At 32.1% G+C, this 27957-nt stretch overlaps 4 protein-coding genes across 5 annotated transcripts; 2 read left to right on the forward strand and 2 right to left on the reverse strand.

The window, feature by feature from the left end:
• Positions 1 to 1110: 1110 nt before the first annotated feature.
• LOC131177601 (ubiquitin carboxyl-terminal hydrolase 15-like) lies at positions 1111 to 7344 on the forward strand. The gene is made up of 5 exons (XM_058142655.1): positions 1111 to 1196; positions 6030 to 6193; positions 6305 to 6428; positions 6564 to 6706; positions 6822 to 7344. The coding sequence occupies exons 2-5, from the start codon at positions 6174 to 6176 to the stop codon at positions 6949 to 6951; spliced, it is 417 nt and encodes a 138-aa protein (XP_057998638.1). The 5' UTR covers positions 1111 to 1196; positions 6030 to 6173; the 3' UTR covers positions 6952 to 7344.
• A 6-nt stretch (positions 7345 to 7350) lies between these two features.
• LOC110658849 (ubiquitin C-terminal hydrolase 15-like) lies at positions 7351 to 10228 on the forward strand. Of its 2 annotated transcripts, XM_058142654.1 has the most exons (3): positions 7351 to 7547; positions 8994 to 9109; positions 9260 to 10228. In XM_058142654.1, exons 2-3 carry the CDS (start codon positions 9063 to 9065, stop codon positions 9693 to 9695), a joined length of 483 nt encoding a protein of 160 aa, XP_057998637.1. In that variant the 5' UTR covers positions 7351 to 7547; positions 8994 to 9062; the 3' UTR covers positions 9696 to 10228. The 2 variants fall into 2 exon arrangements, with proteins under 2 accessions (XP_057998637.1, XP_021672301.2); XM_021816609.2 differs by having other exon boundaries at positions 7351 to 9109.
• A 520-nt stretch (positions 10229 to 10748) lies between these two features.
• Positions 10749 to 11732, reverse strand: LOC110658854 (uncharacterized). Its single transcript, XM_021816619.2, has 2 exons — positions 11384 to 11732; positions 10749 to 11305 (listed from the first exon to the last, which is right to left on the reverse strand). The coding sequence occupies exons 1-2, from the start codon at positions 11659 to 11661 to the stop codon at positions 10885 to 10887; spliced, it is 699 nt and encodes a 232-aa protein (XP_021672311.2). The 5' UTR covers positions 11662 to 11732; the 3' UTR covers positions 10749 to 10884.
• Positions 11733 to 13806: 2074 nt separating this feature from the next.
• LOC110658853 (C2 domain-containing protein At1g53590) lies at positions 13807 to 20915 on the reverse strand. Its single transcript, XM_058142650.1, has 12 exons — positions 20390 to 20915; positions 20187 to 20261; positions 19859 to 20002; positions 19163 to 19258; positions 18951 to 19082; positions 17747 to 17899; positions 17469 to 17510; positions 16904 to 16952; positions 15913 to 16005; positions 15648 to 15831; positions 15352 to 15475; positions 13807 to 15252 (listed from the first exon to the last, which is right to left on the reverse strand). Exons 1-12 carry the CDS (start codon positions 20513 to 20515, stop codon positions 14107 to 14109), a joined length of 2364 nt encoding a protein of 787 aa, XP_057998633.1. The 5' UTR covers positions 20516 to 20915; the 3' UTR covers positions 13807 to 14106.
• Between the last annotated feature and the right edge of the window lie 7042 nt (positions 20916 to 27957).

A 27957-nucleotide genomic window follows, 5' to 3' on the forward strand; every position in this document is an offset into this window, starting at 1 on the left:
AGTTATGAGAAGTAAGAAGGGTATTTTCTTGTCTCAAAGAAAATATATCCTCAATCTATTGACAGAGACAGGAAAATGAGGTGCTAAGTTTTGCAGTGCACCAACGACTCTAAATTTATAACTGTTAGCAGGAGATAGTGAGTTGTTTGAAGATCCAGAGAGATACAGGAGATTGGTAGGAAAATTGAACTACCTTACAGTCACTCGTCCTAACATTGCTTATGCAGTTAGTGTGGTAAGTCAGTTTATGTCTTCCCCAACTGTTGCTTATTGGGAAGCCTTAGGACAAATCTTGTGTTATCTAAAGGGCACTCCAAGAAGAGGTTTGGTATATGGTAATCATGGGCATTTGAATGTTGAATATTTTTCAAATACCGACTGGGCTGGATCTAAGGTACACAGGAGGTTAACTACTGGATATTGCATTTTTGTTTGGGGAAATTTGGTGTCTTGGAGAAGCAAAAAGCAGAGTGTAGTTTCTCAATCTAGTGCTGAATCGGAATACAGAGTCATGGCACAATCAATATGTATGGTAATGTGGATACTTCAATTACTAGACGGACCAAACATATTGAGATTGATTGTCACTTTGTTCGTGAAAAGATTCAACAACAGATCATCTCAACAGGACACATCAAAACTGGATAGAAGTTAGGAGATATTTTCACAAAAGCTCTTAATGGAGCTAGGATTGACTACATTTGTAGCAAGTTGGGTATGATTAACATCTATGCTCCAACTTGAGGGGGAGTGTTATGGAAAGTCAATCACTACATTATTTCTCTGTATATTCTGTATTTTATATTCCTATTTAGGATTTTTTATTTAGGATTTCTTCCTAATTAGTAGAACACAATTATAGGAATCAATTGTATATATGTACCCATGTACAGATTAATTGAAATTAAGGAGAATCATCTCTTTCTACACTATACTATAATTCTAAATTCTTGGCTTTCTTGTTATCTACATGAGAAAGTAACCAATCAAGGTCTATTTAACCTTTCGAGATTGGGAGCTAGGCTATGCAATTTGTGGATTCTGTTTCTTCATGCAATAGAACTTTTGTGTGTGTGACATTTTCCAATGATCACAGTTCCTATCTTGCAGTTGTTATGCCAATGCTGTCCTTCAATGTCTAACCTGCACAAAGCCGCTGATAATCTTCTTGCTTCGTAGATCACATTCAAGAGCCTGTACTTTCATTTCCTCATTTTTGCTATTGTTCTGGTAATTCATTTGTAATAATTTGTTTTTGTTATGGAAAGTCAATCATTATATTATTTCTGTGTATATTCTGTATAATGTATTCCTATTTAGGTTTTCTTATTTAGGATTTCTTCCTAATTAGTATAACACAATTATAGGAATCAATTGTATATAAATACCCATGTACAGATTGATTGAAATATATATGAGAATCATCTCTTTCTACATGGTATCAGAGCAGGTCATCTATCTAGGGTGATTATTTGTTCTCACCACCCACCAGAGAGACATTGGCCACGACCGCCGCTTCGACTCAATCAACATTGCCAGTGTCGCCTCAATCCCCTCATTCCACCAGCGTGTCTTTGTTGCGATCCAAGACACCATTAAAGGACTTCGAGGTTTGGCTCTCGATCCTATTTCGATTTGCTTGATTTGTGATTTTGGATTATTTTGTTGTCACAAGACTTTGGATTAGCGTTTGGTTAGTTTTCTTTGTCTCAACAAATGGCGGACAATAAGAATGTTATTTACGATGTGATTCCGATGATGACTAAGATCACGGAACACAAACTTAATGGTTCGAATTATCCGGAGTGGAGTAAGATCATAGGGTCTATTTGCGTAGCATTGATAAGGATGATCACCTTACTAAAGATCCACCTACCGATGATACACAACAAACTTGGCTAAGGGAGGATGCTCGGTTGTTTTTGCAATGAACTCGATTCACGGTGAGGTAATTAGTTTAATTAATCACCGTGGAATTTGTTAAGGAATTGATGGATTACTTAGATTTTCTCAGTATCGTAAAGGGAATATCTCCGTATTTATGATGTTTGTAAGGCATTCTATGGCCGAGAAAGAGAATAAGTCTCTCACGGCTTATTTTATGGATTTTAAGCGGGTATATGAGGAACTTAATGTATTGTTGCCTTTTAGTTACGATGTGAAAGTTCAAAGAGCCCAACGGAGCAACAGCTGTTATGAGTTTTCTTGTGCCTTCCTTCGAGTATGAGATCGCTAAATCTCGATTCTTTCGATTCGAGATTTCCTCTTTGCATGAAACATTCACACGGGTCCTTCAGCAGAGAGTACCCAATCTTCACACCGCCAAGAGTGCTCTTATTAGCCATAATCCAAATGGACAACAGGTAATAGAAGAGGAAGTAGAGGAGAATTACAGCAAATGTAAGTAATCAGCGTAATGGAGAGGCTAGTTCTAATCAGGACTCAAGAGGAGTCATTTGTTATTATTGTCATGAGCCTGGCCATACAAAATATAATTGTCCGCAACTTCAGAGGAAAAATCAGCGATCACAAATGGCAAATATGGCAGCAGAGGATTCTACAGTATCTTCCTCTGAGAAAACTGTTTTGGTATCCGCAGAGGATTTTGCACAGTTTTCCCAGTATCAGGCATCTCTAAAGCCTACCAGTTCCCCTATCACTGCGATCGCTGAGTCAAGTAAATCCACTACATGCCTTGTGTCTTCCTCATCCAAATGGGTTATTGATTCTGGTGCAACAGATCACATGACAGGTAATTCTAGTCTTCTATCTACTTTTCAGTCTAAACCCACTTCCTCTACTGTTACTTTAGCTGATGGTTCTACTTCTTGTGTTATGGGTTCTGGAACTGCGAATCCGACTTCGTCAATTTCTTTGTCATCTGTTTTGTGTCTACCAAATTTCTCTTTTAATCTACTTTCCGTTAGTAAACTTACTCGTACCTTAAATTGTTCTATTTTTTTCTGATTAGTGTTTGTTTCAGGATCTTACAACAAAGCAGATTATTGGTAGAGGACGTGAGTCAGGTGGTCTCTACATTCTGGAAAATCATGTACCGCGATCGCTTGTTTGCTCCAGTACCTTAACACCTCTTGAAGCTCATTGTAGATTGGGTCATCCTTCTTTGTCTACCATGAAGAAGTTGTGTCCTCAGTTTCAGTCTTTATCAGTACTAGAATGTGAGTCGTGTCAGTTTGCAAAACATCATCGTTTGCCTTCTGTGTCTAGAGTCAATAAACGGGCTTCATCCCCTTTTGAGTTAGTCCATTCTGATGTTTGGGGTCCTTGTTCTGTTACTTCTAAAACTGGATTTCGTTATTTTGTTACTTTTGTTGATGATTATTCTCGTGTTACCTGGTTATATTTAATGAAGAATCGTTCTGAGTTGTTTTCTATCTTTTGTGCCTTTTGTAATGAAATCAAAACTCAATTTAATATTTCTGTGCGCATATTAATAATTGACAATTCTAAAGAATATTTTTAATCACAATTTCACTCTTATATGACACAAAATGGCATTCTTCATCGATCTTCTGTGTGCATACCCCATCCCAAAATGGCGTGGCGAAAGAAAAATCGGCATCTTCTTGAGGTAACTCGTGCTCTTCTTTTGGATGAAAGTTCCTAAACACTTTTGGGCGGATGCGGTTTCTATGGCATATTTTTGATCAATCGTATGCCTTCTTCTCGCCCTTAATGGGGATATTCCTTATCTTTGCTTTGTTCCTACAAAATCTTTGTTTCGTTGAACCCCGTATTTTTGGTTGTACTTGTTTTGTACGTGATGTTCGTCCATGAGTTACTAAATTGGATCCAAAGTCTCTCAAATGTGTCTTCCTTGGGTACTCCGGATCCAAAAGGGTACCGTTGTTTCTCTCCTACTCTTAATCGTTATCTTGTTTCTGCAGATGTCACATTTTTGAGTCCACTCCATTTTTTCTCAATCATCCGTGTATGAAAGTCGGGGAGGAGGATGATATCTTCATATATACTGTCCAACCAATGTCTAGTCCTCTCTCACAGCCTATTTCTTCCGTCTCTAGACCTACTCGGCCTCCCGTTGTTCATGTTTATTCCAAGAGATTGGAGATTCCTGACTCATATCCTCCACCACCTACTTCGTTGGGAGATCCTGCACTCATCGATCATGATTCTGATCTAGACTTACCCATTGCTCTTCGTAAAGGTAAACGTTCATGTACTTACTCTATCTCTTCTTTTGTTTCTTATAATCAATTGTCTTCTTGTTCTCGGTGTTTTGTTACTTCTTTAGACTCTATTCCCATCCCTAATATCACATTGGTGAGGCTTTGTCTCATCTTGGTGGTGTCTTTGCTATGAAAGAGGAAATGGAGGCTTTAGATGCTAATGGTATATGGGAATCTGCTGCCTTGCCCATTGGTAAGAAAGCTATTGGTTGCAAATGGGTATTTACTGAAAGGTAAATCACGATGGTTACGTGGCTAGATTAAAAGCACGCCTTGTAGCAAAAGGATATGCTCGGACATATGGGGTTGATTACTCGACACTTTTTCTCCTGTAGCTAAACTTACATTCGCTTGTTTATCTCTTTAGCAGCTACATATGATTGGCCCCTACACCAATTGGATATCAAGAATGCCTTCCTTCATGGTGATCTTCAGGAGGAGGTGTATATGGAGCAACCACCTGGGTTTGTTGCTCAGGGGGAGTTGGGTAAAGTTTGTAGGCTTCAGAAGTCTCTTTATGGCTTGAAACAAAGTCCTAGGGCCTGGTTTGGGAGATTCGGTGAAGCAAGACAGAATTTGGTATGCAAAAGAGTAAGTGTGATTACTCAAGATTTTATAAGCAACTGAGGTGGTCTAATTCTCCTGGTAGTCTATGTGGATGACATTATCATCACCGGGAGTGACTCTGCAGTATTTCATCTCTTAAAACCTTCCTCCAAACCAGTTTGCACCAAAGACTTGGGATTATTAAAGTATTTTTGGGTATTGAAGTTATGAGAAGTAAGAAGGGTATTTTCTTGTCTCAAAGAAAATATGTCCTTGATCTATTGACAGAGACAGAAAATTAGGTGCTAAGCCTTGTAGTGCACCAATGACTCCAAATTTACAATCAAGTAGCGGGGATAGTGAGTTGTTTAAAGATCCGAGAGATACAGGAGATTGGTAGGAAAATTGAACTACCTTATCACACTCGTCGACATTGCTTATGCCGTTAGTGTGGTAAGTCGGTTTATGTCTTCCCCAACCGTTGCTCATTGGGAAGCCTTGGGACAAATCTTGTGCTATCAAGGGAGCTCCAGGAAGAGGTTTGTTATATGGTAATCATGGGCATTTGAATGTTGAATGTTTTTCGATGCCGACTGGCCGGATCTAAGATTGATAGGAGGTCAACTCTGGATATTGCGTTTTGTTGGAGGAAATTTGGTGTCTGGAAAAGCAAGAAGCGAGTGTAGTTTCTCGATCTAGTGCTAATCCGAATCTGAGCCATGGCACAATCGTATGTGAGGTAATGTGGATATTTCAATTACTAGATGAGACAGGTTTTAAGACCCCCCCTGCGAAATTGTGGTGTGATAATCAAGTTGCTCTCCATATTGCTTCTAATCCGGTATTTCATGAGCGGACCAAACATATTGAGATTGATTGTCACTTTGTTCGTGAAAAGATTCAACAACAGATCATCTCAACAGGACATATCAAAACTGGAGAGCAGTTAGGAGATATTTTCACAAAAGCTCTGAATGGAGCTAGGATTGACTACATTTGTAACAAGTTGGGCATGATTAACATCTATGCTCCAACTTGAGGGGGAGTGTTATGGAAAGTCAATCATTATATTATTTCTGTGTATATTCTGTATTCTGTATTCCTATTTAGGATTTCTTATTTAGGATTTCTTCCTAATTAGTATAACACAATTATAGGAATCAATTGTATATAAATACTCATGTACAGATTAATTGAAATATATATGAGAATCATCTCTTTCTACAGTTTTTATATGTTTTTATTTTTTTTTTCCCTCTGTCATGCGCTTGTTAGGTTGGGGGAAAGATTGGTGTCTTATGTGTGAACTTGAGAAACTTGTGATGATGTTAGGAGAATGTGGTGGCCCTCTATCTCCTAGTAGAATACTTTTGCAAATGCAGAATATTAATTGCCAGATTGGTGGTGGAAGTCAGGAAGATGTACATTGAGTTTTTAAGGTCTGCAAAAGATTACAAGCCCATGTTTTCTTTCCTTTTCCACATTTAAGACTCTTTAGATGTTATTCCTACTCTTCAATTTGTGCATATTTATGAGCTCTCTATGTCCAGGCTTCTGGTTGCATCAATGCAGTCTATATGTTTGGAAGGACTAGGTGTTGAGGACAAGGTCAATCCCATATTGCAAGAAGCAACTTTTATACTACATGCTTTTGGTGGGCGTCTTAGGTCAAAGGTGTTGCTTGATTGCTTCTTTGGAACTCTGTCTTCAGTTATATTTGATTTTCACTTTTGTTTTTCCAATTTATTTCCCCCCCAATTTCACTGACAATAGTCATGATTGAGTTTTCTTTCTTCTTCTTTTAAATAGTTCAAATATCTGAGATGTCATCATGAGTCAGAACGATATGAAAATATGATGGATCTTACACTAGAGATATTTGGCTGGGTTGAGTCACTAGAAGATGCATTGACTCAGTTTACAACCCCTGAAGAATTGGATGGAGAAAACATGTATAGATGTGGAAGGTATGATAAACATTTTTGTCCTTTATTTATGTTGTTATTCACATCTGTGTTACAGTATTTTCAACTTTAGAGATTAAAATTTAAGCAACTTGATAATAAGGTGTACAACATTTGTCCGAGCTACAAAGCAATTGAGTATACACGAGGCACCAAATATTCTGACAATTGTTTTGAAGCGCTTCCAGGTAGCACTTGCATATTTGACTTTGACCAAACGAGGTCTTCTATGATATACTTTCTATTTCAGTCTGAATGCCATCTACCTGCTAAAGAACCTTGCTGCATGCATTTTCATGAACTTCTAACTCTTAGTTTTGAACATTGATTGGTTTTACGAGTTGATTTGTAATCATACAACTGACTGATACAAGGTGCTCCTAATCTCATTTGAGTTTTACATACAGTGAAAAGGAAAGAACTTAGCTTTGTAGGTAGCAACTTGCTGTTGTTTTGATCTGCACAAATTACAACTTGAGATGCAATTCTAATAACAAATGTGTTTATTTTAAACTCATCTCGGTTGATCTTAGACTTTATATAGTTCTTGGTATATGTACTTCTTAGTTTCTTTTTGGGTAGATAAGACTTAATGCTTCATTGTCAGACTTTTTTAGCGCTTTGATTATGGGAAAATAAACAAATGTATTACTTTTCCTGATATGCTGGATATGATCCCATTTATGACTGGAACAGAAGATATTCCTCCTCTTTACATGCTTTATGCTGTTGTGGTGCATTTGGATACATTGAATGCATCCTTTTCTGGGCATTATGTGGCATATGTAAAAGATCTGCAAGGCAACTGTTCAGGGTAGATGATGCAGAGGTAAATCTTTCTCGTCATTTCAGTTCTTTTTGATAGTTTGTTCTTAACATAACTGCTCAGCACACGTTGGTATCGTCTATACATTAGTTTAAAGCCTATGATGAAGTGAACTTTTGGTTTTACATATTGTTTTGCATATGACATTTTTTTTAATACCCGAAGGGATAAATTATTTGGGATTGGACCTTGGATTGCTTAAAATGATAGTCATTAGAATAGTTAATGGATTCTTGATTGTTTTATGGGATTAAATACATTCTGATTTTGGAAGTTAGACAAGCTTATATCGCCTTATCTGTTGCAATTTCTTAGGGATTAGAATTTGGTTGTTGCTATGTATCGTGTAACAAAGTTCATCTTATCCTATAAATAGTGGTTTCTCTATGAAATAAGCTATTCAGTTTTAGTCCAAACTAAAAGGGAGTAATTTTAATTGAAAGGTTGGCATGATTTTCCAGCTAGTGAAGAACCCTATATTTTCCATTCTGTCAATGTCTTCTTATCTTTCCCATTCTATTGGCTTCCGCAAACAATTAATAAAATTTAATAGTTCATGCGCAATCATCAGTAACTGGTTATGAGGAACGCTTCTAATAGATATTATCCCATTGAAGTTTAAATGCACTAGATTCTCACTTCATAAGGCTCTTGGACATATAACACGTGTTTAAATTTTTTGCTTTAGTGGTTTGATTATTTCCTTAGAAAAAAAAAGAGGGTGAGATTCCAAATATGCAGTGCAACTTGGTTCCACCAAGCATTAGAAGCAATCTTCTTTATATCACGTATGTAGTTGAGCTTAGTTGTCCCACAAGGGTAGTGAAACTTTGTTTCGCCATATTGCCCAATATTTACACCAATTAAGTGGTGCAGTAGTGCAACTAGGTTTCACCTTGCAACGCAGTTATTTTCCCTGCAAGTTCAGTGCAAAACAATTATGCCAAAGGATGGTACTAGTGCTACAGACACTCAAGAAGTATAATAACAAAAGAGAGTTTGCATCACAATTACAGTCTAGGCTAGCAACACCTCAAGTACAGGGTGGCTTACAAGTGCAATTTAGTTGCAGTGCAAGTATGGAATCATCACCTCCTACTTTAAAGGAACTATTATTTCAGAGAAGAGAAAGGAATGGAAGAGTGATTCTGGGGAAGTATTGCTTGATTATTCCCTCAGGCCATTAGAGAACATTGTACTGGTTAGTTGTACTCTAAGAATGGAAGAGTATTCATTTACAGGCACTATTACATCCCATAATTACAGCAATTAATCTCTTAATTACAGGCACAATTACATCATTCTAACAAGAATAATGCCAGAAATTATCTTTGCTATTTTATTTATTTACTTTTTCCTACTTGCCTTGAGATTAGTGACATGGTTGATATGAGGATTTAACAAAATTGGCTACACTTGAGATTATGATTTTAATTTTTCTTTGCTCAGTTCCTATTTTGATGAGTTCGGAATTCAAGGTTTTGGATCATGGCTCCTTGATAGGTTCATCCACTGCCAATGAGCCAAGTGATGTCACAGGGAGCATACATTCTATTTTACATTAGGTATATATCTTGGCTTAAATTCCCCATAACTGTTTTCTCTCTCTCTCATTCATTGTTTCTTAGAAATGCTACTACTGCCTTCTAACGATGTATATGCTGGATTTGCCATCCGTTCTTCATTTCACTTTTTAAAACATGTTTCTTTCTTAGATCCCGCCCTCGTCCTCAGAGAGAATTTTGTAAGAAAGCTATCCAGCAACAAGTTCCACCATCTGCAAGATGCTACTCATCATCAAGGACTCAGCAACCTTCGAGAAAGGGACATGGCAAATCAAGCGGCCACTTCCTTGGCTCAGAGCCATCATTGCATCTCAAACCAGAAAATGGTATAGGCCTTATCAACCACACTAATGGAATTCTGGGGAGCACAAACAGGAATGTTGCACAAGCGATGGAGTTCTCTGATGCCACATCAAGTGGTTGGTCCCTTTCTGCAAGCTCAGATGAGGCTTCTTTCACTACTGAGAGCACCAGCGACTCTTTTAGTACTTTGGATTACACTGATGCATGCAATGCAGATACATTCTCCTCGATCTTCAGTAACTTGTATGCTCCAGTCATCCTTGTAGGACACTCAGTGTTGTAGAACATTTTCAAATAGTAGGCCTCAGACTAGGTTCATCTCAGATGAAAGGGGCTGTGCAGGACTTATTATTCTTGTCAACACATTCTACAAAAGGGTTATGGAGAGCAGATAGTTTCAAACTGGTCAGTGATTCTGCTGAAATTCCTATTGACTTGTTCTGTACCATGTCTTCAAAATATGGGATTAATCCAAAATGCGGTCTTGATTGAACTTCTGGCAACTGTAAATTATAGGCTTGGAGATCCCAACTGATAAATTAGATGACTTAGCTAGTCGGAATCTGTGCCTCAAATTTTTTCTGTTATCGCTATTTTCTTAACTGGGGCATTGGATTGGGATTGTTTTATCACCCAAGTAAAAGAAACGTTCTTGTCAGCATTTAGAATTAATTCTTGAGAATGTAGAGTGCTAGCTTCTCCATGTGGGACTCTCTAGTGACCTTTTCCTATTTGAAAACTTGTGTCTCACTTGTTTGGTTCACATCAACCAAGCGAACACTAATCCTGGTTCTGTCTCAGACTACGATTTTTTTTTTTATTATTTATTTAGTTACAAGGAAACGAAATTGCATTGTTTTGGAAAGCCATAAATTTGATAATGCATCAAAGCAATTGCTTCTCGCTGGAGAATTGAAAATGTTATCAATCTCCTTGTGGGTTTTCCATTGCTACAAGTTTTTGAACAGAGTCATTTAGTCATTGGCAAACTTACCTAGACTTAATCCATTATAAATTAAGACACAAATATGTAAATCCTACCTCTTTTATACGTGCATCCCATCACAGATGCTGTGTCTTAGAGTCCACGATCTCACCTATTTTACATATATGGATCCAATCGGATCTAGTTGAGAATATCCTGTCAATAGCACTTACTTGCCGACATGCTTGTACGGTTCCCGTCCTCGAAACTGTACCCAACAGCACTACCACCATCAGTGCTAACAATGGCAATGGTTTGTGCCGTCCACATTGCAACGTGAACAGGGAAGCTGTGTATTTAGGGAGATGGTCATCAGGTCTCAACTGCTAGATTACTAGCATTTCACTATCATTTTGATAACAAAAGCATTCAAGCACCTTTATTCAATATCACTAAAACAGAAAACTTTAAACAGTACGCCTACACATAAAAGCTTGCCTAGCTAGTTTATTGAATAACATGGTACTTCTATGACTGTTAACTGTAATTATGTTAAATTGTCAAACAACATCCATATCTCATTGACCCTGTGATCAAATTCAAATGGAGAATTGTACTGTGCAACTGTATACACAGAAGTAGCATCAGCATCATGGCTTTTCTGAATTGCAGTAGCCCATGTAGTACCTGCAAGGCTGGCTTCCAAGGCAGCGGCTTCCTCTCCAACATTTGAATCTGTAACAAACCCACTGAATTGCCTTACTGCTGCATATGTTTGTTTCCATCTTTGAACATGTAGGCCTTCTGCAGGAGGTGGATTTGCTTGATTCTCTTTTGGAACATAAAAACTGACAGTGAATGAGGATTCACAGAAAGGTCCATCACTTGGAGAAACTTCAGTAATAACTGGACCTGTCATCTCTATCTTCTCTCCATATTTATTCTTCCCTTGAATGTAGTTAAACAGCCTGTGACCAGAAACAGAACAATGGTTCAAGCTATAAAATTCTCTTAAACAAAACAACAAATGAAAGAAGAAATCTTACTGTAGGAAACCAGTTCTGGTAGCTTCAACAATGGAAATGTCTTGGATGGGAGAGGTTGACATCCAAGCAGAAGAGTTATAGCTGCGAATTTCATATCCATCACCAACTTCTATAACATCATAAGATGGACACTCTATTCGCTTGCATGTTGGTGGGTATATCCCTAATCTGCTGCTGCTGCTGCTAGGTTCATGCCAGAGACCAAAGTTTGCACTCCATAGAAGACTCAAAACCAGTGATAGCTTTGTGAAGAGCATGTGTAAGCTAGAGCCAGCCATGGCAGAAAGTGCTCAATTGCTTTGAAAAAGGTTAGGTTGAAGAGATACATTAGATAGCATAGAAGCAGTATGGTCCACATATTTACTTCCATTTATTCATTTTGTGTGGATGTCATTAATGAATTGTGGAAGGACTCGGATGGAGAAAGAATCTTCCATCGATGCCTATGCCCAATATGCATTTGTATTTAAAAAAATTAAAATCCTATTAAAATTACTTCTTAAAAAAGCTAACATTTTAAGAAAGCCCAAAGATCAATTTAGCATCTCAATTATAGAAAAGTTTTAGCTTTAACCTCTGATATTTTTTTTTATTGAGTTTAATTAAGCGGTTCATATATAAAATATATTGTATTTTTAAGAAAAAATTACTAATAAAATTTAATTTATACATAATAAAATTTTTATTTTTATTTAAAAATATATTTTAAAAAAATATTATATTTTTTAAAATATAAAACTAATTAATATTGTTAAAACAGAGACTACATAGTAATATTTTTAAAATATATAAATTAATTAATTATTTTTTAAAAAAATAACTAAATATTAATTTAATTAGTATTGACAAATAAAAAATTTAATAAGCTAAATAGCATATTTTTTAAAATATAGAATTAAATAGTTAATTTTATTAAAAAATAAATAATAAATAATAATTTTCTTTACATTTTATTAATAATTTATATAAAATGAATTTAAATAATAGATATCATTATATAAAATATGAATCGGCACGGGTGTTCAATTAAAAATCATAATTAACAAAAACCATATCTAAGTCTAATTCTCCACTCCAATAAAAGGAGAAGAAGAAACTTAACTAAAAATCATAACTAAAGGAGAAATTGGGCAGCATCATCAACTAAATTCAACTTCAGCGAACAGTCAAAACCAAACATTCAAACAAGCAAAAGAATGATGAAAGAACAGCAATCCATATAAATTCTGTGAAATGGCTTGCAAAGATAATCAACAGGAGGCTCCTGTGTTTGGATGGAATTGGCAACACTGAGAAACCTCTTGATTTCCCTAGCCAAAGTCTAAGGCAACCTCTCACTATCAAAAGGCTTAGGAGTATCATCATCATAACCACAGGTGATTACAATGTGCAGGTCAGAGGAGGTGCTGGGTTCCATGAAAGGGTCTGCAGCAACAATCTCTGACGACATTATTCAATTCACCCTTTGTAAATTGGCCTGGAGTGTTTGTTTTGGGCTATGATTGACTCCCTCCTCAAGGCACTTGAATTCTACTCAGTCGCTCCAAGGCACTAATGAGGGTTCCGGGACTTGGAATCGCCGCACTAATCTTGGTTTGATTTGAAATTTGAAATTTTAACTTGGCAATACATTGTGATGATCACAGAATTGCCTAAAAAGGAATCAAACCCAACTTCTATGTAGAAAATCAAACTATGCACCTGCATTCCCTTGCAGCCAAACAAATTTATAGGTGACCCAACATTGAAGCAAGATAGGTTAGAAATGAACTAGGCTTAATGCCATCCTAAAAACTAATTCAACGAGAAAATGTTTGTCCAAATCTTATATATAGCTCAAATACCTCATTCTAAACTAATGGCACTCAAAATCAAATCATATGTCCATCCATTCAAGGAACCACACTTCTAATTGTCATCCTATCAAACAACCCTCGAGCCTCAACAATCCTTCCCTCCTTGCAAGAACCATCAACCATAGAGCACCAAGAAACAACATCTCTCTCCCCTGTATCATCAAAAACTCGAATTGCCTCTTCCAGCCCCCCAGCCTTAATTTCAAGAACTCATTTATCACTGCATTGGAACAAGCCGGATCCCACCACTTAACAGGCATATCGTCAGACAACTTCTCTGCCTTATCAAACATCCCTGCCATACCATGTTCCATGACGAGGGAATTGAAAAAAAAAATTGTTGCATCTTTTATTCTTTTGTTAATGCGCTTCAAGGGCACTTGAGGCCAGAAATTGGAATAGTGGAGAGCTAAAAAAAGAAGACGATTATTATATGGAGAAATTAGAGCTATTTAAGTAACTTTAGCTTTCATACAAGCCATTAGATATAAGCTATTTTGTGCAAGATTTATCAGCTTTAAATATGCCAAGTATTATTAAATGGAGAATGTACAAGTAGAATTTCAATTTATAACACAAACTCCCAAAATTTTTATATTTAATACAACCAAATATGTTTGGTTAATTTACAAAAAGATATGGTTTCTATGGGGTATAAACCTCTTCACATACATGAAAGATATTACACAAGTAATAAGGAAAATAAAATTTTGAATGGTAATTGTATGCATACCATGTTTAGCTATGATAAAACTATCCAAACTTTGTGTAGGAGAATAATGTACAATGGATAGCGACCGTACTGGATGGAGGCAACCTCATTTCTATCCTTACTACTAATTCACATTCTGCCAAACAGAACAGCTTTTACTTAATCTCTCCTTCCAATTTCTCTTCAGAGAGCTGAGGGTTTGAGAACTCTGGTCTATTACCATCCAATTTCTTCCCACAGAGCTGATAGCTTGAGAACTCCTCCGCTTCATCACCATCCAATTTCTTTTCAGATTGCTGATGTTTTGACAACTCCTCATTACCACCACTAGAGATGGTCACCTCGTTCTCATCTATACTCTCCAGAACATAGACATTTACCTTCTTCATTTTGCCCTCTGCTTCCATTGCAAACTTACTTGAACCAGCCTGCACAACATTCTCCTGCTTTTTATTGGGATCATCATTACCATAACAGGAAGATGCGGAACTAGAAACAACTGGGATTCTTTGAACTTGAGGAGACGTAAGAGATTCATCATTAGACAAATTGGACTCTGGATATATTTCTAGTTCTTTTACATCAGATAAGCCACTTCGAGACTTTCTTGACCCTTTTCGGGAAAGCACATGCTTTATGCCGCGAGCAGACTTTTCAGCACGTTTTAAAATACTCTTTGCCTTGTCTTTGACATTTCCCTTCCCTGGACTTTCTGGTCCCTCAGGACTCAAAATCAAATTAACTTCTTTTGGAACTGTAGGCTTAGGAAGGCTGTTTTCCACTATGAAATTCAAACCAATCTCCTTCTGATTAACAGCTTTAATGTTAGCATAAGGAGATTGAACAGTCTCCTCATTGCTGCCCAAATTTTCCTCATTTTTAGGACTTCTATGAAGTACTAAGCTAATCTTACGTAAACCCTTCCGGACTTTGTTCATTGAACTTTTACCCTCCGCATTTTCATCAATATTGCTACTCTCATTATTAAGGAGCCCAGAAGTTGCTGAATAAATTCCACCAAATGAATCACGAGGATCTTCACCAACTTCATTATCATGGCGCTTAATCTTCCCTCTTCTAGTCTCCCAAGTTTGTGATACTTCACTTCCAGATTGATATACCCATATCCCAGTTTTTTGTTGCCCTTCAATGTTTACAGGCTCAAAATTATCTGGCACTCCAGCAGACTTGTCTGATGTTGTGGATGATGAAAAGGAAGCTCTATTTGCAGCCTCACTTACAAAGGAATCTCTTATTTCTGCCTTGCTCAATGTTTCTCCATCAAAAAAATCATCACTCCCCTAAACAAATTATATTCCAGATTCTCATTGGATGATCTATGAGACAAGTGCACTATGCTTTTTGTTGAACATTTGACACCCAAAATTTGTGGAAATTACCTTAGCATTTTCTTCAAGAACAGTTATTGCAAGATGCAGCCTCCCCATTTTAATTTTCTGGAGTGGCAACCACATGTCATGTCTCTCGCCACCTCTATGATCATTGATGTTAATGGTACAATCCCTGTAGGTAACAGAAGATAACATACATTAAAATTATATTATGGAAAATAAATTAAACAGAAAGCTGAACCACCAAATAAGTAAAAGAAAAAAAAAAGTATTGCTTTTGTTCTTAACAAAAATGAAAATATAACCATTTAACCATATTCATATCACGTGGAGAAGAGACAAACCCAAGGGAATCATCAACAAAATGGTCCTCATCAAAAACCTCAATAGCCAGCACATTAGGCAAATCCCATCTGCAAATGGGGATCTTGAATTCCTCGTGCCATTTTGGGGCCAAAGTTTTCCTTTGTGTCTTCGTCCTGAATTTGTAAGGGCCAAGTTGTCCTTTAATGTACGGATCAGCCAATCCTGAAAAATAAACAAGTTTTATATCTCATATATGTGGAGCATTAAATGGCTAAAGATAAAACATTAGTAGCTTAAATCAACCATTTAAGTTAGACGGTTTCATGTCGGATGCTTCCACAACTTCAACTTTGGCATAAGCAATGGGTTCCTTCTCGTCTACAGAGAACCAATTATCTGACAAGCAAACAATTATTGCAAAGGTTAAACATTTAACTTGCTTGTAAAAATACATTTAAAATTGCACCAGATTGTACAATAACTTCTAGAATAGCTTATAAAGGTATTAAAATGCTAACGTTAAACCATCACTTGTCTTTCTAAAACAGAGAACACAGACTAAGCTTGCTTACAAACATGTGTAACAGCATATTCATGCAATCACAATGAATTATCATATGCTCAATCCAAAACACCATTTTCATCAAATTACTTGGCATTTAAAAAAAATGCAGGGATGAGAAAAAGCTTTACATGAGTTCTTTCACTTCAGCCTAATAACACTGCATATAACTCTTAATTAGTCAAACAATAGAACAAAACAAATAAGCCTACTCTCATTGTACCATGTTTTCAGAATGTTTTTTAGTGGACATCCTTTCAAGTCCACATACCACGGAAATCAGTATGCCCAACTTCAGATAACTTTGCAAAACAGAATTCCTTGCATTAACCTTCCTAAATTGATGCCAAAATAATGCATCTGCAATTTGCAGTGCACTTAATATCTTTCTCTTCCCCATTCTAAATCCATGCGCACTTTTCCTGCTTCTTTATATTTTAAAATCAATATTGTGAACTGAAAAAGGCAAATCCTAGTTAAAATGCTAATGACAGTGGATCTGAAAATAATTTCAGGGCATTATTACCACTGAAAACCAAGTTCTGAGAACAAGATTAATGCCAAAAAAGAAAATAGATGAGCACTCCACTTAAATTATGTTCAGTCTGCATCATGAATCTCCCCCGCAACATTGATAAACAAGGAGTCATTCACTCAGAAAAATTAATTGACAAAGCCCTGAACCATAGTTCCACAATAAAGCCTTATTAACATTTCCTATCAGTAAATCACCTGGCTCTGCTGAAGCAAATTTCTCCACATCCACAACTAACATGTTGGGCTGCAATAAAGCAAAAAATTATACATTTGAAGCACCACTGCCAATTTTCATAAATAAGAGAGAAACTACCACTTGTCAGCTGAAGAATTCTCAAGGGACAATCCAAAAAAAAAAAAAAAACCCCTTCAGATTTGGCCTCGATCTGCATAGGTCCTCTCTTTTCAAAATCAAATACTTTGGTCCTTAAATTTTGTAAAAATTAGCATTTTGGTCTTTATTGGCTAAAAGATGTCTAAGAATGATTTAGTTTTAGTATAAAAAATAAAAAAAAACCAATTTAGGTTATAAAAGGAATGAAATGTTGATTTTTTAGAACACGGGCTAAATTGTTTGATTTTGAAAAAAAAAAAGGAGTAAAGGTATATTAGGCCAAACTTTTTTTTTAAATGTTCAATTTTTAAAGTATAGAAGGAGGATGATAAGTCAAGTCAATTTGACCAAGTCTCAGAAGTTAAAAAAAAAAAAAAAAAAAAAAAAAAAAAAAAAAAAAAAAAAAAACAACAACAACAACTTTACCTGAACAAGTGTCTGCTCAAATGCAACCAACAGAAGCTTGTCCTAATCAAGAAAAAGACTGCATGTAAGATTTGGATAGAGGCAATGAGTTGATGAGAATATGTGTGTGGCTGTGTAGGACCATTTAAATGTAAGACACACACACACACACACACACACACACACACACACACACACGCACACACACACACACAGAGACACACACAGAGGGATAGAGGGAAGAAAAAGAAAAAAGAAATTAAAGAAATCCTTTTAAAAATTGTCTGGATATGACTTACTAGCCATCCAGCAATCCCTGGAAGTTCAGTAACACCAGGGCCGCGAGTGAAGATAGGTTTGATGGTCATTTGGAAATAAGGAGGCTCAGCAAAGCATACCCTCAAACGGCCAAGGAAAGGCCAGCAGGGAAGGAACTTCACTCCAATCAAGACCTAAAATGGATGGGCAACAATTGAAGTGAATATAATACTAGTCAGATTGCACTAACAGAGGGGAAGGGGGGAACTCAATGATGTCATTTCGTCATCCATTGCAAGGATCTCATATTCCAAATAAGAAAAGAGTGAACCTATCAGATTTCAAGCATGACAAAAGATCCAGAATTCTACATGCTTCAATATCCTCAACTAAATGAATTAATGCCATCCAATTCTCTATATGCAACATGCAATTCGCCAAAGAATAAAGATTTATTGCCATGGAAAAGCTTCTAAGCAATATCCTTAATGTGTGTGTGCATGTGTGTGTGTGTGTGTGTGTGTGTGCGTATATATATAGGGCAAAAAACATAAGCAGAAAATTTTTCCTCTATAGCATGTTGATAGATATTAGATACAAGTATACAAAGTTAATGATATTAAAGGTTTATGTTCAAAAGTCCTAAAGGTAGCAAAACAAAAATATTAAATACATAAATAAAAAAAGCAAAATATGGAGATACATCATATGAGGTAAAGCCATTTGACCAAAGTGTGTTCTAAAGTTCCAGCAGAAGTAGAAAAAACCATGAACAGCATCGTGTAAGACATGCCATGTCTTACAGTTACAAGTACTCTTTCCCTTTTGATATTTATACCCATAAAACAGATTTTAGGATATAATCATTCATCAATGACTTGCATAATACACTATAATCTGGAAAAATAAAAACAAAAGTCCAGAAAAGATAATTCTGCAGAAAATATACATGGAATATGATATGTTCCAAACTTTTCAAAGTGAACTTTGGAAAAAGAAAAGCAAATTTCTTTGTTTCATATTGTCACTATAGGCAGAGACTTTAAGCTGATTTCTGTATGATATGATGAAATTTCATTCCTAAGAGAGAATTTTGCAATTAATGCATGCACTGTCACTCCCCACCATCCTCATGCTCCTCTTTGACTCAAAACTGTCAGAATTGCTCATAAAAAACATAAATACACCTTGCCCACTTTTATTAACATATATCAGCATAACAGTCATGGAATTCAAGCTATATACCTTCCCTTCAACATGCATAGCTTTCATATGCAACTTAGCCCACATTCCAAATCCCAGTCTTCTCCTTAATTTGACAGCAAGTACTGCGCTCATATCATCTGCCGTCAAAAAGCTCATTCCCAATTCCAATGCCTGCACTACTTTGAATAAGAAAACAAATTGCAGCCACAACGTTTACAATTAGAGAGATCAGCATTCTTGATGATATATACCAAGTGGTCATCACTGGAACATTGGCGAAGAACCCTCATTTCTGTGAACATTGGTGGATTTCTTCCCAAATATAGGTGTTGAACCACAGCCTTTTTCTGCACATTTAGCATATGCAAGCAGAAACAACCCACAAATTGAATCAGAAAATTTTTCAGAGACAAATTCAAAATTTCCATGACAAACACGGCAAGAACAGATGACGACCACTGCCCAAAGATTTGTCAAATGGCTATTTAAAATAATTATTCCACATTCTTAAGCTCTTCCATTTGCACACTAAAACACACAATAGGTCATATGGAAATTGGATATCTCAGAACAATGTTTCAAAAAGGCAAATTAGAATTGCCCTCAAAGTCATGGATTGGATTTAAATACACATATTTTGGAAGTGAGTATTAAGACTACATACATATGGACATGAGACTATCTTAATTGATTTTCTCAATAATTTGAAGTAATAAAGTATAAAATCCACGTCCATGTTGTAAACTAACATGGGTAATTTTTTCAGGCTGAAATAGCGACTCAACCATGACCGAGTAGCCTAATCTAACAAAGGGATCATCATCCCTAGGCAAAATAAACAGATAAAAGAAGAAGAAAAGGGCAACTCAAGACTTAGACCAACCAAAATCAAAGGATAGCATTAAAAAAAAATAAATAAATAAAGTATGAGATAGGCGGATTCATACAGCGGTCCATGGTTTATACTTGTCCAAGAACCAAGGTATAATGGGGAGTAGAATCTTCTGCGATGCAATCTGCTCCATACAAATGGGCCACATCTTTTCCACAGCATGGTTCAACCAGCGAACAGTTTCAGAATCAGCAAGCACCTGAAGAAACCCAAAAAGAAGTTTATAGCTTTGCCTTCCCTTGTACTAACAAAAAGAAGAATAACTGAATAAGCTTAAAAGCATATACACTCTTTTGAAGTCTTTTCTGATTCAAGAATAAGAGAACGTTAGAAAAGATTGAAGAATATGATGAACCCAACCCAAATTAAGGAAAGAAATTTACTCTCTTCTGATTCGCTCTCTTTCTTTCGTGGAATTGCAATTTCCTCCTCAATCGCATAATATACCTGTCATGAACCTTTCAGAGAAAGAAACCCATCAGCAGAAATTCAACAAAAAAGAAGAAGAAGAAGAAGAAGAAGAAGAAGAAGAAGAAGAAGAAGAAATTGAAAAGAAAAATCAAGAGAAAGAAGAATCAATTGATACCGCATAGAGATATATCAAAGAAATGAGATAGGCAACTGGGTGGCATTGATTGAAAAAAGAAAGCAACCAAAGCAAAAACAGTACAATGCCCACATGATGCATTATGGATATCTCTGTTATATCCATCTCTCTCTCTCTCTCTTCAACTTCTAGTAGAACTTATCAGAGAGCATCTACCAAAATAAAAATCCCAAAAAATCCCATCATGGGATCAATCAAATTGATTTCCTACACAAGTAAAGAAGTGGAGGAAGTTTTGATTTCCCGGCGAAGAAACAGAACAAAGCAAATAAGCAAATGGGGTGAAGGAAGAAGGAGCAGAGCCAAAGGTCATGGTCAATCGCAGAGATGTATTAAGTATAATATATTTACGTAAAGAAGCCAGGAATGATGAAACCAAGCATTTCAAATTTCAGGCAAATGTCACCGACAGTTGGGAGCCACGCGCCTATTCCACGTACTTTACAGCATCTTCCTCACCAGATTTTAGCCCTAAATAGATCTTTTTTTTTTCATCTCAATTTTAAGAAATATTTTATTTTCCCATTGGTTAGAAAATAGAAAAAAAATAATATTTTTTAAAAGAAAATTAGAATCGATTAGATTTTTTTTATTTTAGGACTTTAATTCATTATTATACACTAAAAAATGTAATGAATTATTATATAAAATGCCAATAATATAAATAAATAATATTCATATTTATATATTTTTTATTTCATTTAATTTTATAAGGTTAGAAATTATGATTATTTGACCGAAAAAATTGAAAGATAATATATTGAGACAGAAAAATAAAAAAGAAAATGAATAAATTAGGAACCACCGGAAGAGGTAGAAGCTAATAAAAATAGAAAGAGAAACAAAAGAGTCCTCTGGTTACATATAATGCTAATGCACATGATGAAGATAAAATAAAAAATATAAATTATTACGTAATTAATACAATAAGTAAAATTAATTTAAATGTTAAAAATTAAAATTTTATTTTACACAATAAATTATTTATAAAACTTGATTTTTTTAGTGCTATAATTGTTTAAAGGTAATAACGAACATTAATCATAAAAATAAATAAAGATTTATTTTTATGGACACATTATTTGAATACAAATTAAAATAAAATTATAATTAATAATTAATAATTTAATCCCAATTAAAATAGATTGATACAATTTAAAATAGAATTAGAATTAAAATGGGATTGATTAAAACTCTTTTTGTAAATACATTAATAAAATATAAATTAAAACAGAACTAGAATAAATGTGATTATTAAAATATAATATAAAAATGCAATATAAATAGAAAATATGAATAAAGAAGGAAAGGTGAAGAAGAAAATTAGTAATAAATTTGTAATTTTAAGTATTTTTATAAATATGGAAAAATTAAATATGTAATTTTTGATTGTAGGATGAAGATTATAGAATTAAAAATTTTAATTAAAAAACAAAATAAAATTATTGTTTGGCGTTTAGAACATATTGAAAAATGTTTTTCTTTCAATTTTCTAACGTTTTGGGTATTAAATAATTTTCTTTTAAACGTCAAAAATATTCAAAATGTTTTTCCTAAAATTATGTATAATAAAAGATGCATATTTGCTTAAAAATAATAAGTTAATTTTATTATTTATTTTTATTATAATGTCATATTTAACTAATTTTTATCCTTTTTCAAATGAATTTTCAATAATTTTTATAATAATAAATTTTGGATCAATTATGTATATATATATATATATATATATATATATATATATATATATATATATGTATTGTGTTATTGTTTTTGAAATTAATAATTATATTATGTATATATTCAAAATAAAAATAATTTTATATATAATTATATAGTCATTAGCAATAAAACTTGAGTTGAGTAATAATTTTCATTAGATAAATTTTGATGCGCAGTTCACATGTATTATCTATAATATATATAAAAATAAAAAGATGGAATAAGGAATGGTGAAAAATATCTTTAATTTTTTATATTATTTATAATTATATTTTTATTATTTAAATTAATTTTAAAATTTATATAAATTTAAAATTTTTAATTCTATTTATAATTTTATTAGATACTTAATCATATTTATATTTAACTTAATAATTCTAATTATTAATAATCCTTCACTACAAAAATAAAAGTAAAAAATTTTATAGCAACATTAATTTTATCGATATAAAATTAACATATAGCATCAACATAAAAAATTTCGTCTAATGAGATATAAACAAATATTACAACAATTATTATTTATTATTATTATTATTGATATAAAACAAATATTACAATAATTATTATTTATTATTATTATTGATATAAAACAAATATTACAACAATTATTATTTATTATTATTATCATTAATAAACTTTTGACAGTAATAATTATTACTGCTAATAATTTTTTTTTAGCAATCATAATTTTATTATAAAATACTTACGATCACAATTTTTTAACAATAATTCTTATATTGTCGCTATAAACTTACAGTAATAAATTTTATACTTTAATAGTGATATATAAATTATTGTATGTTATTACTTAAAAAGTTATTATCATAGGTATTTTATAATAAAATTATAATTGCTGTAAAAATAAAGAAATTATTGGTAGCAATAAAATTTATAAATAATAATATCAATAAATAATAATTACTTTCATATATTTTTTATGTACTATTAAGCACAAACAATTATTTATATATTAATTTTATAGTAATAGAATTAATGTTGTATGGTGCTTATTATTTAATTAATTTCTGCAATCCTATTTTAAAATTATATAGTTAAATTAAATATATAATATGCTTGTGACTCCTAGATAATGCATAATCGTCAAGAAAGATAGCAAAGTTAAGTTTCAAACTCTTACACTAATATTAATATTATAGTTTTGCAGATTTCTTGCTTGTGAAGTAAATTAATTTGTAGGGTTGGTAAACAAAGTTATAGTTTATTGATATTATTATTGAAATTATTATTAAAAAAATATTTTTTGAATAAAAAATAATTTAAAATTAAACTTAATAAATTTTAACAATAAAAATATTAAAATAATAAAATAATATTTTTTAAATTATTTTTTTCAACGTACTAATTAAGATAATGCTAAACATATGTTTAGATAGCAAATGGAGTAGTTGGATAAAAAGAGAGTGTCGACACTAAAAAAGATAACATTTTTATTTAGGATGGTATGAATTATAATTAATATTTAATTTAAAATATCAGCAATTACAGTAACCTTTCCAAATTTTAATATTTCACCTGCAGTTTTGTTCATGTCCTGCAGGCTAATAATCAAGTGGTTCATGTTCTTGCTTCCGTTATTGCTCATGGCTTTTGATTCTGTGTGTTATTTTGGCCCTTCTTTTTCAACAGCAATTCCTAATGCTGTCTTAACTGGTTTCGTAGCTAATGAAAGCCTTTTCCATTAAAAAAAAAAAAAATTATATATTTATGGTACTCTTAAAATTATATTATTTTTATGTTTAATGCATGTAATATTAAATTGAAATTTTAATAAGGTTAATTTTTTATTTTGTATATATATTTCTTTTTAATTAAGATGAGACTATTTATTTTTAACAAAAAATGAATTTTTTTCAAAAAATGAATTTTTTATTTTTTATTACAATAAATAATTAAATTTAATTAGCTATTGAAAATTATTATATTATTTATGGTAATATTATATTATATATAAAAAATTATATATAAAAAAATTATAAGTATATATAATAAATATAAATAACACACAACACATATTAAAAAGAAAGTAAATACAATACTATTTTTATATAGGCAATTAAAAAAAATAAATTTTTAAAGAATTCATGCATAATGTTTTTATCTCAAAAAGAAAGTATATTTTTTAATTTAAATAATTAATTTAATTTTAATCTTTTAAAACCTTTTTCTAATTTTTTTTTTTTACAGTTTTCAAACTTGCTCAAAATGTTTTTGTCGATCAATTTCAAGCCAAACTTAATTTCAAACATACAGTCCATCTCAACTAGGGTTAACTCAAATATTTGATCTTATTTTTTTTAATTAATTTTTACTAAATTTAATTTAAAATTTTATAAGTTTATAATAATTTTAATATTATTAAATTAAAATTAATTGATATACAATTAAATTTATTATTTTATCCAATGTTAATTTCATCCCATAAAAGAGGTCGACTTGAAGATGGCTGCCCGAAATTCTCACGTGTTTGCCGACTAGCGGTTTCCCACGATGATGTCAACTTGATAAGAAGAACAACACACATCCACATACCCACAGTTCTTCGCCTTATTTTATGTATTTCAAATAAAATTAAAAAAATTATCTAAATTAAACTTAAAATAAAAAAAAAATTAAAACTAGTCTTGTTCAGCTCAATAATAATGTACCAATTATTTGTTAGGTATTAAATTTAAATTTTTATTTTCAATTCTCTTATTAATTAAAAATAAAAAACTAATTGAATAAATTAATTAAAATATAATAAAAATATTAAATATAACTGAATTAAATTATTTAATCAATTATTTAGTTATAATTATAATAATAAAATAATAACATATGTAATTATATTTATTTATAAATATAAAATAATAAATAAACCGCTGAAATGCAATAAATGATGTATTATTAATGAAATTAAAACTAAAATCCATTTATAGTTTTTTATAATATATAAATATAAGAAGGTAACACTAGCATTATCTAAAATATTATTTATGATTTATATTATTTATAAAAATATTAATAAAAATTATATATATATATATATATATATATATATTAACATATATATGTATTTATTACCAAAACGATGAAAAATTGATCTATTATTCAATTAAATACATCATTAGTTACCTTTGTAAATAATGTGTCTATCACTAATACATTTAGTAATAAGAAGTTATTTAATACAATTTCATCTCTAATAATTTTAATAATGATATATCTGTCACTAACACTTTTCATCAATGAGAAGTTATTCCATATAATCACTAATAATTTCTAACAATGACTTATTCATCACTAAATTTATAAATAATTTTAATTACTAATATTATAATATAAACTAAAATTTTAAAATATTTTAATATTAATTTAAATTATACCAAAAATCATATTATAATTTTATATTCTTAAACTATAAGTATTATTAATTTAGTTCACTCTAATAAAATTAATAAACAACTTTAAATACAGAATGTTATTTTCACTAATTTATTTTTTTAATTATTCTAAATATTTACAAATTTGTAATATTAAATTATAAAATTACTATTTAAAAATTAACTATTTAATTAACATAATTATAATATTATAATTAAAAATAAATATTTAATTAAATAAAATTTTTATTTACATCAATAGATATGAATTCTAATTCTAATTTAGTGACAAATATTTATTAAAAATTTGTTGTTTTTTTTTTAATTATTAGCAACCAATAAGTTTTTAATATTTAAATACCCTTTTTTTTAAAATAGGACAAATGATATATAATATATATATATCTTTTCTTTCTTCACTATATTTTTATGTGTCTCTTTTTTTCAATGAGCAAAATCTATTTATAAGTATTTAGATTTTATGACTTTTTGCATGTCATAAATATTATTTTTGTGAGAGTAGTTATATATGAATGATTACAAAGGTTTTTTTTTATTGTCAATATCAAATAATATCCTTACAAATTCAATGATGTTTATATAAGCCAAGATAAATTGATTTTGCTATTTTTTTCATGTTTAATATTGATTTATCCAGTAATATTGAGATAATTAATATCATATTTACATAAACAATGTATTTTACTTTAGATGGCATGAGATTTTAACTTTCTTATGTCTATTTAGTTTAAATGCAAATTAATTATAATTTGTTAATATCCTTATGTGCATGAACATGATTTTTATTTTTTAATTATTAGTTAGTCTTGTTGTCCCACATTGATTTCAAATAAGAACTCTGTGTTACATATATAACTTAAACAAATTTCTTTCCCTTAAATTAGTTTTTACAGTGAAGTTAAACCCAGTCCATTTTTTCAACATAGTATCACATGGAATATTAAAAATAATATTATATCATATGGAAAAAAATATAAGAAAATTATATAAAAAAATAGAAAATTATATAAAAAAAATTAAATCAGAAACTTGTAAAACAAGTAAAATAACATATAACACATGGTACCAAAAAAACTAGTATAATATAAAAATAGGAGTAGGCTTAAACTGATTAAAATTTCCTATTAAATTTATACTATCTACAAAAATATTGATTAAAATTTTAATCTTATTACAAATTGTCACGACCAAATTATGGGTCAGACCAGCATTAGAACTTGAGTCAGCGCCTACAAAATCCATAGTAAGCCTAACTGGTTTTAGCCCAACCATAAAGCTCATATCTATATCCCATTTTCAATAAATCAACCGAACAGAGTCCGGCCATAAATTAAACTGCCCAACGGGGAGTTTTAGCTCAATAAAAATATCAAATGGGAGCTTAGCTCTCTCAACCAATATATATATTCATCCCATTCAACCACACAAATATAAATATAAGTTTACAATTTTAAAATAAATAATCTTTTATAGTCCCACACCAAATATAATATTCCTAACATATGCAGAGTTCTAAATTTTAAATTAAGAAAATAAAGTATAAGGAATGGCTGCTAATAAACTTGTGAGAAAGGAAACAGGTTATTTTGAAAATGAAATCGTCATGTAGCCTAGAAAAATAGGATGAACAGTAGTGAGCATTCTACTCATGGAGTAAGATATTAATTTTAAATACAATTTCTATAACTATCTTGAGCTAATGCATCCATAAGGATGAAATGCTGTGTATATCAATATATTCAACCAAGTTCAAACAATATTCACATAAAAAATAATTTAGAGCACTCACACACCCGTGTATCACATCAATCAAATATATATATATGAGCGTTGATCCCCTGCACAGCTCTTTTAATTCCAACATTTGCCAGCGAGATCAACTTGATTCAGACTTTTTCCTAATAATCCAAATGCGAGGGTCAGCGAGATCAACTCAAAACTGTACTTACCCCGACTTATTACAAAAAGGATTGGGTTCCAAGCGAGACTAGCTCAAACCGATCTTCCCATCCTACCCATATCCAGACCACACCTCACGCACGCCGACACACGCCCTAAGGCGATATCCACATCAATTTTATCAAATAATAATACAATATAAAGTGTGCCTATAATAGCTATATACATATAATTATAAGTGAATGCACGAGCATGCCTTCTATGTATAATAATATTGAAATTATAAATAAAATCAATATCTACTCACAGTATACCAGAGACTACTGGGGCAACTGAGTGGAGGAAGATAATTTATGTCGATAATTGTCCATGCTCACCTAAATAATTATATTAATGAATTTGTCAGCTCTAATACAAAATAAGAATTTAGAAAGTCCGAAGACACCCTAATTTATGTCGAAAATCCGACAGAATTTTTTCTATACCTAGGACCTATCTAACCTACAAAGTGATTCAAAT

The sequence above is a fragment of the Hevea brasiliensis genome, unplaced genomic scaffold, assembly GCF_030052815.1.
Source record: "Hevea brasiliensis isolate MT/VB/25A 57/8 unplaced genomic scaffold, ASM3005281v1 Scaf62, whole genome shotgun sequence".
Classification (NCBI taxonomy): Eukaryota; Viridiplantae; Streptophyta; class Magnoliopsida; order Malpighiales; family Euphorbiaceae; genus Hevea; species Hevea brasiliensis.